Source organism: Poecilia reticulata, chromosome 7 (assembly GCF_904066995.2).
Source record: "Poecilia reticulata chromosome 7, P_reticulata-male-v2, whole genome shotgun sequence".
Lineage (NCBI taxonomy): Eukaryota > Metazoa > Chordata > Actinopteri > Cyprinodontiformes > Poeciliidae > Poecilia > Poecilia reticulata.
In genome coordinates, this window is record NC_088836.1 from 749,893 (window position 1) to 763,948 (window position 14,056).

At 41.0% G+C, this 14,056-nt stretch overlaps 1 protein-coding gene across 12 annotated transcripts in view; it reads left to right on the plus strand.

Annotated features, from left to right (window-relative positions):
• agrn (agrin) overlaps nt 1-14,056 on the plus strand; it is a 464,513-nt gene that overhangs the window by 185,778 nt on the left and 264,679 nt on the right. For all 12 annotated transcript variants that reach the window (XM_081608532.1, XM_081608541.1, XM_081608536.1 and 9 more), the window contains one exon: nt 5,804-5,842. In XM_081608532.1, the coding sequence (XP_081464658.1) occupies nt 5,804-5,842 (39 nt within the window). The remainder of the gene's footprint in view (nt 1-5,803; nt 5,843-14,056) is intronic.

The window sequence follows — 14,056 nt, forward strand, 5'->3', positions numbered from 1 at the left end:
TTGAAATATTGGGCTCTTGCCCAATATTTGGCGGTGAATCCATAGTTCTGACTTTTTGCATGTACCTTGAGTGAAGGTGAGTCCTTCATAAGTTCTCTATTTCTTTATCAGTCCAAGCCAAACAGACATAATTAGATTTAATACACTCAATTAGAGGAAGCCCATCTTCACCTCTAATATGTTAGTGAGCTTAAAAAACTGGACAAACTGATGAGCCCAAAAAAGCTCTATTATGCTGCCAAGAGCCCATTCTCTGTATGATAGAGATGTGTGTGCATGCGTGCGTGTGTTTAGTAGGACAGGTGCTGTCCCCAGATTTACAAATTTTGTTGTTACCATATGGGATGAGGCATGTCCACACGTACACAGACAGTTTGTTTGTTTCCCCCTCTTAAATTTCTCCTGCCTGCTCAGACACACACTCACTTCATCATTCTGCCCAACCATACATCAGCCGCAGCAAAGCGAAGGTGGCACACATGCAAAAAAGATAAATGCGCACACACAACTCTTCTTGCACGTGGGTAAATGTCACGGCCAGACATTTATTGATTTGCTGGAGATATCGGGTGAATGATGGCAGTGTTGTGACATTCACACAGGCCCGGGAACTTAAACAGGCCTGCCAGGTGTAAAGGGAGATGGAAGTGGCTGATATGTTTATGGAAAGACCTTATCTTGTCCTTTCGTTATGGAAATGTGAAGAAATCGTTTAGCTTTGCTCGGCTTCTCGGCTCACTTTGTACTAAAGCTTCTCCTTTCAGATTCGCCTCACATGACGAGTGGGCTCTGTCTGTCTCTGTTTTTTGTGTGCATATTTAGACATGCTTAGAAAGAGCCAGAGGAAAGTGCAGCTCTTTATCCTTCCTCTTGTATGTCCACTCATGCTGGTTTTCTTCTTCCTGGTGTTTTTGATGCGTTCCTGAATCTCCCCCCACTAGATGGAAATCAGTTACCGTCATGATTGACTGCGAAACAACTTCAGCAGACAATTCATTATTCACCTCTAGCACCAAACTTGCCTCTCTGCTCCCCGATCTTCATTTTCTTTTCTCTCCTCGCCCCCTTTCTCTCTCACACACAAACACACTTCCATCCTGAAGCCCCGACTGTTGACAAGCAATTTTAAGCAAACCCAAATTTAAAATTGGGCTCCGTCTCGCCCTGGGAAAGGGGAGCACAGAAGTCCTAGGAAGGTTTTAGCTCTGAGTGTGAAAGGGGTTGAGGTGTGTGCTGGTGGACCCCTCCTCCACCCTCTCTAGAAAATAAAGAAGAATAGCGAGGTAATTAAAGTGATGTGTTGCGTCTTCCTCATTATCCCTCACACAGTGCGCAGAACATGAGAGGCATCTGGGTGGTCGCTCGACCTTTGTTGCACGTGAGTGTTGGTGTGTTTGTTCGGCTCACTGGGGTGAGTGACTCACACGGCCGGATGGACCGCCAGGGTGCAGATGGCAGTTCAGCTGGGTAGAGTTTAGCGCTACGGTTTCCTGGTATGCTTTAAACCGGTGGGCTGTATCGTGTCGCTTTCTGCAGGAATCTCCTTGGAAGTGCATCAATTTGTTGAAAATGTCTGGCATTTTAGGAAACTTAAGCAGGATAGATATATTCTTGTACATCAATTAAAGGGGCCACAAGATATCATGATAGAAAAACGCCACAATATTTATTCAGCAACACCAAGTTGGTCCTGTAAAGAGCAACTGGATTGCAGTCAGCATGTGACTTTATTCAGAGAACTAAATTCCTCTCCATGTCCATACTGATTTTGGCTCTTTATCCACTTTGTTTTACTATGAGATGCAGTTTTCACTACAGACTAAGGGAGGAACAACAAGGTGGTACATCAGCTACTCAAAGAGAGAAGATGAAAAGGGCTGAAAAGAAATACTAACCTTGTTATTAATGTCGTCTCTTTTCATCCCTGACGGAAAATAATACAAATGAGGTGAACAGCAGATATGCCTTTATGTGCTCCCTTATTTATCTGCTGTGTCTTCAGCGCAACATTTAGCATGAGAGTTGTAATGTCAAATAAGATTCTAGAGGACCTTAATAGAAGAACACAGATGAAAAATGTATTTGACAATACCTTTGCAGTTGAGGGTACAGTGAGCAGACCTATCATGGCTAATTGTAAACTATTATTATAATCGCTGTGTGCTTTAATCCTGACAATATTATTTACATTTGAAGCTCTGATTTTAAAGAAAGAAAAGAAGTAGTTCTTCAGTTTTTATCCAATTGTTATGAGAAAGTTAGCTAGTTTACCTTTGACTGGTGAATTACTTCCTGGAGGCGTAGTGGATTTTATTTTTACCCAATCACTAACATTTGTCCATGACGTATGTAGAGAGGCACTTGGATGCTAAGAAGCTTACCAGAAATTGTTTGCATTGTAAACAACCATCCTCCACTGTGAAGAGAGAAGAACTGATCTGACCAAGGCGGCTGGTTATGTTAAATATTCATCACTGACTGAACTGCTTCCTTCACGTCCTCTGCTGCCCTTGCTAAAACTACAGGCAGAGCACAATCTAAAACTGAGCAGAAGATCAACGGCATCCTTCACCACTCCTCCTGTTCACTGATTGGCTCAGTCAAAAATGGACTGGAGACAATCCAAATCAACGGGAGAAAACTCAGACTGAGAATGGAATGGCCAGGCTAGAGTAAATGGGTAACTTTGGGGGGAAAAAAAACTTAAATGTTCAAACTAATCAAAATAAAATAAGATATTCTATTCTGGACATATTCAAGTATTAGAGGCCCCTTAGATTCAGATAAAAATAGCAAAAAGAGACTGGTGGAGTGATTCCAGAAGCATTGAGTTTGGGCTGCTACAAGCAGTCCAGGTTTGACTCTGAGCCCAATTAGTTTATCTTCCTTTTCTCTCGGTACATCCCGTTCTGTGTAGAGACCTGTCAAATAAAAGCCACAAAAACAAAGCATGACTCAGTTTGTCCAAAAAAACTTCTGGTGAATTAAGTATTATTATGTGTTGACTCATGAGCTGAATGTGTTTACATTCTCACATCAATTCATTCGTGGAGCAAAATAGCTTCTCAGAGTTCTCTCTGATAATGTTCGTCATATTATATCTATACAACATGCACACGTAATTATCACACTTGATGTTTCCTATATGCTGCTAAAATGATGAGCTTTTTAATCAGTTATTCTATCCACAGCGCTTCATCCGCTGTAATTTGAATATACCATTATCTAGTGAACAAACCGTTCCTCCTTACTGCCTCTCAAATGAGAACATCGGCTGCCTAATATCAGAAATTAGACACTTTACTTATTTGGATTGTATATAACATTTCCTTGGGGTTGGAAAATAGCTTATTCCCATACTTTTGACCAGAAAATTATATATATATATATATATATATATATATATATATATATATATATATATATATATATATCTCTTCTTTGTGTGCTTTGGAGTATCTGTACTGATTAATTTTTTTGCGAAACGATAAAAGCTGGTAGCTCTTGAACTGCTACAAAATAAAGCTGTATTTCCTCCCTCAGCCCACTGGCTGCAATGTTGACACCTTGAGATGCCATGAGACCTAAATCCTGAACATCATGGCATGGATGAATCCCAGTTTTCCATGTCTGGCATATAACCATTGATTTTAGCTTTTAAACTGGTGCTATTGATCCTGTGTCCAGACAGAGGGATAATCAGTAGCCCAGCATCATGACGTGTTTGTTCTAAAGATCCTCCAGCTTCCACTTCTCTTCCTAACATGGTGCCTCCTCACCCTGACTCTCATACTGACAGGAGGAACCACAGAGCTCTGTTAGGTTAAAGCTCATCTTCTGACGTGGGGATATTTTCCTCCAAAAGGTTCCAGAGGAATCACCTCAAATCAGATGTTGGACTGGATTTTATTTCACTGTCATTCGTGAATATTAGAGCCTCATTTTCAACAGTGGAGCTATAAAGGTTGAAAAAGGTCATTTTGGAGAAAGTCTCATCAACATCAATATTTCCACTAAAAAAGAAGCAAAAAACAAAATTGTTTGATAAAGGAAAAGCTTCTCAGACTCTGAGCCCAACAGCACCAAACTATTTTTTTATATCAGACAATTAATTTAATTTCACATAATTATCACGGTTGAAGCCATTTGTTTGTTAAATACTTAATTAAACATATTTACCGTGTTTTAAAGAACGAGGTAATTAGTCCAAGTTTGTCGTTTATTGAACGTTCAGAAACTACAGCGGCTGTGATGCACCAATGCAAAAGTAAAAAAAGGTAAAACAACCTGAACAGGTGATCAACTCTAAACCACTCTCACCTTTTTACTCTCAGTCTCTGTCATTTAAGCCCTCCGTTGCTATGGCAACCTCCTGCGCTCCACAAGCCGAACCGAGATTATGTTAAAAACATAACAACCAGTCCGTTACAATACTAGGTTTGCAGGCTTGATATTTATTTTGCCCTTATTAGTAAGCGCTCCCCCGAACACAGCGGTGGTTGATCAGTACATTTTAAACTCCTGCTCTGCTCGTTATTTTGGTAATGGAACCAAAACGCACAGAATTGCGCAACACCTTGTTAAAACAATTAATTACTGAGATTATTATTGTTGTTGGGTCATTGATTTGAGCACGTTATGTAGATTTTTTTGTTGTTGCTCTTTAATAAAATTACAACGTTTTGATAAGGAGCCAGAGGAGGACGTGCTGCTCTCAGTGTCCTGGCTGCGTTGTCACCTAATGTCGAGATCGATTCAAAACCTTCCGCGATCGACATATTGCGCCCTGCTCTAGCAAAGCACGAACAATTCAGAAACAATATGAAATGAGAAAAAAAAGCTATTAACTGATTAAGTCGTGTTTTAGATTGTTCTTGAAAAACGAATCAGTCACGGCTGATTAGTGGGTGAACTCACAGCTGCACAGTGAACCCATTGATTTTTTTACAGCAGACAGCCGCTCCTCTCTTGAGGGTACTGCGTACCCCCCCTAAATCTTTTAGGGGTACGCAGTACCCTTCCGTACCCCCTTACTTTCACCCCTGCTTTTGACCCTATAATTTAAAAATAATCATTCAGTGTAGCAGCAATAAAAAAGTTGATGTTTTCTGATTTATTTGCACACCCTGCCGTGTAAAATAATAAGAGGCCACTTCACTTAAAGAGGCCAAGTTGTGGAACCTGTGAAGGTCTTGGGTTACAACAGGCCGTCCAGCTGAGGCTTTCCCAGTCATTTGACACTCCAGCTCTGATGTTCTGTACTCCCACGTACCGGGCCGCCGTATGTCACTGTCTTGGCGGTGCAGCATAATGTCATGTGATGTATTACTGGGGGAAACTTTCAGATTTACTCCACATGTGTCTGCAGGTGGGTTGGAGCTGAGTGTCTGTTCCCTGCTCCTTCGTTGTTGTGAGCATTTGCCGTCTTATCTTGAACTTTTCAACCAGATAAGAACATCAAAAATAAATCCCTTGTCCTCAAATCCTTGTTGTGCTCTTGCACTATGCGGAGTCATGGCGTATGTTTGGGGATGATTAGGATAAGCGACTGTCACGACACGGTGATGATGTTAATATTGCTGAAACTCACTCGTGTTCGATTAGCTCTACCTGACCCCTGCAGGGCCCAGCCACACTGTTCCAGTGGGTTTAGATAGAAAAGTACAAAGACAGAATTTGTTTGCTTTCTTTCTTTTTTTTATCTTTCTTTTTACTTTTGAAGCAACTAATTTACTTGGCTTTACCCAGAGGAATCTCCAGATTTCCCCAAACTAAACTGTTTCTGTCTGTCTGTCTCTTTCAGACAAACCGTCTCACTTCACTCCGGCCCAGCCTCCTGATGGTAAGTCCTCCGTTCTGTCTTTGTTGGGTTTCTGCAGAGTGATGCCACAGACAGCAGACCTCTGAAGAGGGCAGCCTCCTCTCTACCAGATTTAGCCGCACTGCATTTTGTTTCAGTGCCGTTGGTACGGTGGGTGCTGGATCATTTCTGCTCTGTCCCCTTTGATGACTTGATTTGATCTCCTCTGCACAGCTAGTTGGGATGAAGCTTCTTGTCTATAGTCAGATAATGGACCTTCCTGTCTCTGTGAACATCTCAACATTACTTCATGCACCTGGAGAAAACACAGGCAGGAAGCGTCACTTTCATCTCGGCTTGTTATCCATATGTTCTCTTCCCAGGCGATGGATATAAATCTTGTGCTACGGTTCTTTATGGTTTCAGTTTTGTTCTTGGCCAGAAGCACGAGCCGCTAATTTAACAAAAAGCAACAGCCTATTTCTAAAACACTGTAAGTTTGAGAGCTTTAATTGGAGGAAAACAGCTGGTTTTCAAGCTTCTATCATGAATATTTATCAGCAGTAACACAGTGAGACAGTGTTTTATAGTTGGGCTGGTCTTTTCTTTTCTGGTGGGAGAATCCCGCTCCCGCCTTGCATAGATGGACACAGTTGCCAGGGACAGCCTCCTTTTTGAAGGTGTGGCATCATTGTGAGTTGCTCGGTGCAGAGAAAAGTCTTCTGATGATCCCAAAACCTCTGATGGACAAAAGATTGCAGTGTGAACTCTCTGAATCTGTTTCTGATAATTACACAGTCGGTCAGAGGAGAAACCAAAACTAAAAGCAGCTGGTGAAACATGTCACTAAACTAATCAAATTAGAAATTGTTGGGAGATAATTATCTGTTCACTGTAGAAGTGAAATGATTGCGAGTTGTTATGAGCATATTGGATCTTTCTCACATTGCTCCCCGTTCCAAAGCTCTGGGGTTCAACTCCAGCTCTGTCTGAAGCTTCCATTTGTTTTGTGGTTTTCTAAGACTGATGCAGTTGTCCCGATGAATGATTGGATCTGGCAGAGAGGTCTCTGTTGGTCTGTTTTTGACTATCCTGCTGAAAGATGGCACTCAGTACAATGGAGCATCCCACTCCCGCCTTGCATTGAATTTTCCTCTACAAAAGAAATGAGGTCCTGCCTATTGATTGAGCCACTCATTTCCCATGTATTAAAGTTTTTGCTGCCTAAAGGGCACAGTTTGTTTCTGCACTAGTCAACCATTTAAAAGCCGTTCCTGGCACTTAATTACATTTCCAATAGTTCTGTAGGCTTTGCACCAGCAGCCTACGTTGGTTTAATATGCCGAGGAAAACAAAAAGCAAAGTCTCCAATCAGCGGGGTAAGCCTGCCCTCTGGGACCCGGTTTCTCTGGGTCATTTAACGCTGAGGAGATTAGTTAGACAATTAGAGTTGGCCCAAATATGGCAGCGGGCCACGTTCTTTCTTTTTTTAATGTATAGTTTCTGAAGGAGTCGAGGGGTTTTGGGAAAGATGCTTGAGACAAGCAGAGTGCTAATGCAGCTGAGCCATTATTCAAATTGGCTTCAAAGAGCACAGAGCTCGTTCCACTGAACTTGTCCTTAGAGCCAAGGACGCTCCACTCCACAGTACTTAATTACAGGAAATCACAGACAAAATACCAAGGAGCCGGCATTTTTAAACAGCTTAGTTTGTCTCTGAAATGCCGTTGATGAGATGTCCTTATTAGCACGAGGAGAGAGTGCAGAAAGTCGAAGAATTTCCTTCTGCAAACACTGAGGAAACGTCTGGGGGCTTGCTGAGGAGAAATGTGCAGGTTTGGCACAACATAAAGCAAAAAGCATTTTGATGAAATGTATGGTGTGTGCCATACACAAATAGGTGACGAATCTTCCCCACTGAATGGCCCATAATCACTAGTCCAAAAAGTGACAAAAGTCATAAAGCAGCCTTTAATTAGCTTCTTTCTTTGAAAGCTCAAAGGAGCAGTTGCTTAGCTCAGGCCACAGTCATTATTGCCTGTCGTCTCCTGATAATAAGACAGTTGTTGCGTGTTTAGCCAAAGCTGGAAAGCTCATAGAATTTGCAGCTTGGGGGATTAATATTGGACTTGGGGGAACGGGGCTTGGCTGAGAGAAATGCTTGATAAATGAGGCTTTTGCTTCAAGCTGTTAAATGTCTGAATTTAGAAAAACATGGACAGTACTTTCCCCACCAGCCAAGGACAAGAAGCAGGAGTACAGCTGCGATAGCCATCTATTATAGGTTAATGACAAGCTTCAGACGAATTGTGGCCAAAAATAGTCGTAATTGAACAGAAATAGATTTACTTTTCTGTCTCAGTCTTCAGTGGGAAAGTCACTGAAGATGGCTCCCAGGAGGCATCTTCAGTGCCTCCTGGGCCTTTCATTTCATTCAATTTCAGCCGGAGGTGAGTGACTAAACAAAGGCCAATCAGGATTCAATATAACCCAGAGACTGGGAGGAAAGAAGGTGTAATGGAAGAGTGGAGCCTTAGATAGTTCAGAGGTCTCTAGTGACTGTCACCATCTTCAGCACCACTTGGCCAGCAAGAACCCATTTGCAAGGAAGCTTTCAATTTCACATTTTGTCACTGACAGGTCTCTCCAGAGGACTGACAGTCAAAATAAACTCCCGGTCTGAAATGTGATTTGATCTTAGATGGTGGGACGCCTGCGAAAGAAGTGCTAGTGGGCTCACTTATTGTGGAAAAACATTACCAGGAACCAACAGAACCTCTGAGAGAAAACGGAAACCCAGTGCATCAATTCCATCACCTCCTTCAGATTGACTGAAGAACAGTTACAGCATCCCTGTAATTTATTCTGCCGAAGCCTTTTCCCTCTGTTCTTGACAGTAAGCCCGACGTGCAAAGAGGCAGAATTAATTAGGACTCCTTGGCCTATCTTAATTAAATCTTTTCACATCATAGATTTCACACAACAGTAGAATTATCTACCTCATCTTTCAGCCGGGGCGGGGAGGCTGACAGAGAACGTCTCACATCAAGATATCAAAAGTGAGGCTGAAAAGTTGCCTTAGGATTCTGATTATCTGTGGCTGTGTCCGGTTCATACAAAGAGGAGCTTGGTAGCCCAGTTTTATGACGAGTGGTGATATAATTAGGTGGGCTTAATTTTATCATGCAAATTGCACAAATCTTCCAAAAACAGGGCTGAACTCCATATATGTACGTCTTGTTGCACGGAGTATAACTACAAGGAAACAATAAGAAAAAAAATAGTACGTTTAATAATTTTCCTTAAAGTTAGTAAATATTTCACATTTTTAGGTGGACAGATTGAATGATTGCGTCTGGTGTCTCTGCTCTGAGGCTGAAACAATATTCAGCTTAATTAACTGCAGTTTATTTATCTCTCACAATTCAGCCCAATTCAGTGTTATGATTCCTGAGAATAAAAGATTTATGATACATAGTAAATAGCTGTGGCACAATTAATACAAAAAACGAAAAGTCTGAAATGCATCAGTTGTTCTGATCAGCATGTCATTAACTCCATCAAAAGAAGAAAAAACTTTTTTTTTTCATTAATAAGAAAAAAACTTTCCAAAGGCATGTTTACTTGTATATGGAAAAGCAATGACTTGCTGTGGCTGTAACTGAAAATCTAAGTTATCGTTATATGATGAGTATGATAATGCTAAAATTATAGCTAAGCTATAGTGGTAATGTTACAAAAGAGATTATCATAATCTAAAATGTTGCAAATCAATGATAAGAAACCTCACAGCCGATGTTAGTTAGCTTAGTAGCTAGCTAGCCAGCTAAGAAACAAGCTACAAAACTAGCAACATCATAGCTAATCACAGAAGGCAAACCGTTAAAGACAAGTCATATGTGAGTACTATCCACACTGGCTGCTATTCAAACCAAAAGATTAGGCCCATCCTTCAGATACAGTTTACACTCAGGCTTGCCTCATCTCACCTGAGCTTAACCACTATTGATCTGCCGAGATAGTTTAGAATCAGATGTCCAAAGAGAGAAAAACAGCAGCTGCAATGAGAGAGAAACCAAGCTGGAAAGTGCAGCACTGTTTGCTTTTGATCCTCTTGACAGGCAGTAATTGTTTATGTAGTTAACAGTGCAGGTCTTCTTTTATATACCCTGCAGCTGTGAAATAAACCTGACTTTTTGAAAATGCAGGTGATTCACAGGCTGCAGAGCTGGAAGGATGGGTGGGTTTTTGATGTGGATGCTCAGTGTACTGAACCATCCGTTGATGCTATCTGGAAGCTGTCAGGCAGAGTCTCTGTTCACTGTATCTGATTCAGTGGTGGGTCTGATCAGGAAATCTGCAAGTGACATGTCAGCCTTAAGTGAGACTTTTAAATGTTGTCCTTTTGCCAGATATCTTAGTCTTGAACTGGGCTGCCACTCAGGATCTCTGCTGCACAGCAACAAAGATCCTCTTTAATGATGTTGCTTCGAAGTTTGTAGTAAATTTGTCTCTGCTGTTAGGGATTGTTCTGACGCTTTCCTTCAGAAGAGTATTAGGACTGGGTAGCAACAGGGTAAGCAGCCTGAGAGTCTAACCACCACACGCTAAAACCATGTATGAGTAAAACTAAACACATTCTGTTTTTGCTGTAAAAAAAAAAATCTCCTTTTTGTTACAATATTTTTTTAGGAGGGGAGCTACCTCAAGTATCTTAATATGGCTTACAGGATGATTAATCAAATTAACTTTTATACTATATGTTGGGTCCACACATATTTTGGTAAAACAACGAGATGCTATGTCATTTTTTAAAAATACTAAAAACATAAAATGTTTTGATTGTTTGTGGTTACTGATCATCATGCAAAGACATTTATGTAAATCCTCATGAAATAATCAACAAGAGTCTTTTAAAGGGATAGTTTGACTATTTAAAAGTTAGATTTTTAAACTTGCTTACCTCATCGCCATGGCGAGGAGTTTGAGCGACCCATTGCCATGGCGATGAATTTGAGATCCTGAAACTTGTTGCCATGGCGATGAGTTTTTAGAAGAAAAGCACTGGAGGGCTAACCATTTTAGCTAATTTTAGAAATGCAGAATAGCTGAAAAGTTTTGGACTCTTGTTATAAAATTCAAAATTTCGCCTCGTTTGCTTAGTAACATGGACATTGTTCATATATATTAAAAAAGCGCTACAAACTTAACCCAACCATACATTTTTACATAGACGAGGGAAGCTCCTGTCGAACTCTCAGTTAGTTTTGCTTTATTCTTTGGATTTGTTCATGATTTTATAAACTTACTGTGATATATTTCCTCTAAAGTTACAGGTACTATAACTAACTTTGCACCACCTCACTTCAAAAATACAAAACACACAATATTATGTAAGCTAAATTAATAAAATAAAGACATGAAAACATGTGAAATATCGTTATAATGTCAGAGCTAAAGAAGCCTTTTTTTCATAATGGAGTTGTAAATAAAATTATTTTTAAAATCCCTTAATCTTAGAAAATGAAGGTTTGCATCTGTGAAGAAGTCACTCAGCATGTCTGTGCAGAGACATTCAGGGAACCCTCCTCCTCTCAGCTCGCTGTCATATTTTGGAAGTAATTAGCATGTCTCTTTAAACTAGCTGGCTCTGTCTTCCGCGTGTTGATGGCACAACTATGCCACAGAAGCCGTAAAAAGCTGCATTTTTGATTAACACAGCAGCAAGTTATTTTAAATTAGACATCATTCTGCTTGGAGCTGTGATGAGCAGGCACTAATTTAATAGTTGAGTGAAAATGACCAAACTAGTAGAGTGTGTAACCGTAATTTCACTGTCAGGTTGCTAATTAGGGAAAAATAAATGGCTTCCCGGGTCAACGTGATTCTTAACTGTACTCTGCTGTGATATCCTGCTATTAACTCAGCCCTGCAGTCACTGTATCCTTAAGAACTGCAAGTCAAAGGATTGTTTTGCTCAACAATATCTGTGCGGTTCTGTTTTTTTTCACAGTGGCATCTGCTGCAGTTAGAGTGAGACATCTGCAGTTCACTGATCTTCTGTAAAAACGTGCACACACACTCGCACAAGTTTCACGAGCTGAACATTTCACCCCGTGCTTCTTGTTTTTCTGGGCTCAGTCTGAAACATTGTTTACTGATTGCAGTTGAATCTTAAGTTGTGTGTGCGTGTGTGGGTGTATGTGTGTGTGTGTTTCCACGTGTAGCACACACACCAACCCACAGCCTGATGTTGGATTATACGGTTTGTGTGAATGTTTTAGAAAACTTTGACTGTGTGGTCACTGGGGGTTCATGTAGATATGAAACTATTCATTCTGAAGTTCCTCAAACTCAGCATGTCCTGACTCACATCTTTTTGTAAAGGAGAGCTGGGTGTATTTAACACCATCTTAGTTCTTCTGAACCATGAAATATATTTGGATTTGGGGTGAATCTTTCAAGGTTCCGCATGTTCTTCACTCCATACTCGGAGTAAGAGGATATGTATGCGGATGTAAAATTAACCTTTTCTTTTCCGTGTCTGACAGACTGTTCTGTCACACAGCAAGCTGATCAGTGGGGGAAAGTTTTCACATCAAACTGCTTTGTGTGCAACATGGAGCTGATAAAGAGTTTGCGCTACAAACCAGTCACAAGGACAAACAATGGACTGCTGCTTTCTGAGCAGCACTGAGAGTCAGATCCGGTCCGGCCTTTATTTAACAGTAACAGCAGCTGCCATGAGCATCGCTGGCTAAAACAGGAACTTGTGTTGTACAACATGAAGATCGGTCTTCCTTCAGTTAGACTTTCATTGTCTAATTTAATCTAATTTAACTCTGTATTATTCAATATGACCTGTTTATGTGATAACATCTGATGTGAACTAGTAAAATAACACAAACTAAACTGAGATATTGCAGCAGACAGAAAAAAACTTTTCAACTCAAGCTATCTAAGCAAAGTTTTATGTTAAGCTGCTGTTCAGCTGAATCCAGATCTACCAAAGACCCTGTGGAAATCACATCAAATGTCAAAATCTTATTTCTTTAACAAACATTAAAAACAAACAGAGGAGACATTGTGAAGACTGAATCCTGTGAAACTGAAATAGTTTGTTAAGATGTGACTTCACATCCATGTAGGAGACCAGATCATTACCTAATGAAGTAATTGATGCTTTTGCTTGTTGTTGGTCTTTCCAACCCACTACACTTATAGGTCCACATGCATCTATTTGCAGACGTATCCATGCTGTCCCCATAAAAAATCTATTCTTAATTTATGGTTTATGTGGTTGCTCCATCTGCAGTAAGTAGGAGGTCTCACCCTGCTGATACACACGCGCACACAGTCACATTCTGGTTGACGTCAGGTTGAGGTCCAGAAATCAAACCAAAGGAATGACGACAACGCTAGAGTGGGCAAAGCATCGGTCCCTGTGTGTGTGTGTGCGTGCGTGTGTGTGTCCGTGCGTGCCTGCATATGCGTGTGTGTGTGTCCGTGGGTGTGCGTGTGTATCTGTGAATATCTGTGTTTCGCTCGACTGGACACAATTACAACACACTGACACATGGCCCAGTAGCATGTCAGCAACACCATTTATGCTCTGATACGTTATTTTCCCAATACAGAGCCAAGCAGGCAAGCACCCCCCTAATTCCACCCACCCCTCCACCCCCCACTGACACTCCCTCCCACATCCTGCAGACCCCCCCACCTTAGCCCTTGCAGAAAGCCAGGCTCTGGTCTGAGTGCTCCTGAATGCTCCTTCTTCCACAATTTTAATAAGACTTATGATAGCAGAGGGCGAGACAGAGCGCAGGAAAAGATATTGAGACAAAGAGAGAAATAAAAAGAGAGAGCCTTGTAGTCCCTCTTACTTAAACGTTTCTGTTCCGACTCCCTCACAGTGTAAGGAGTATTTATACACTGAACTAGGCCAGTTCGTTCAGCATGATGAAGGGTAATAGCACACTACTATGTTCATGCACTTTTCAAAATAGCATTTATGCACATCTCTGCAAGATTTATGCCGTTCTGTATGAATTTCTACATGTAAACCCTCTGAATACTGATTAGAGGATTTGCTGGACTGACTTCTACTGGTCAATAGTTTGGTTATGTGTTGTCAGGGAAGAGACTGAATCACATCCGAAAAGCATGAGGAAAACAATGGCAGACAAATATCTCCAGATTTATGTTCCTGTAGAAACACATCCTTAATTAGAAATGTTTTTAGATGTGTCTGAT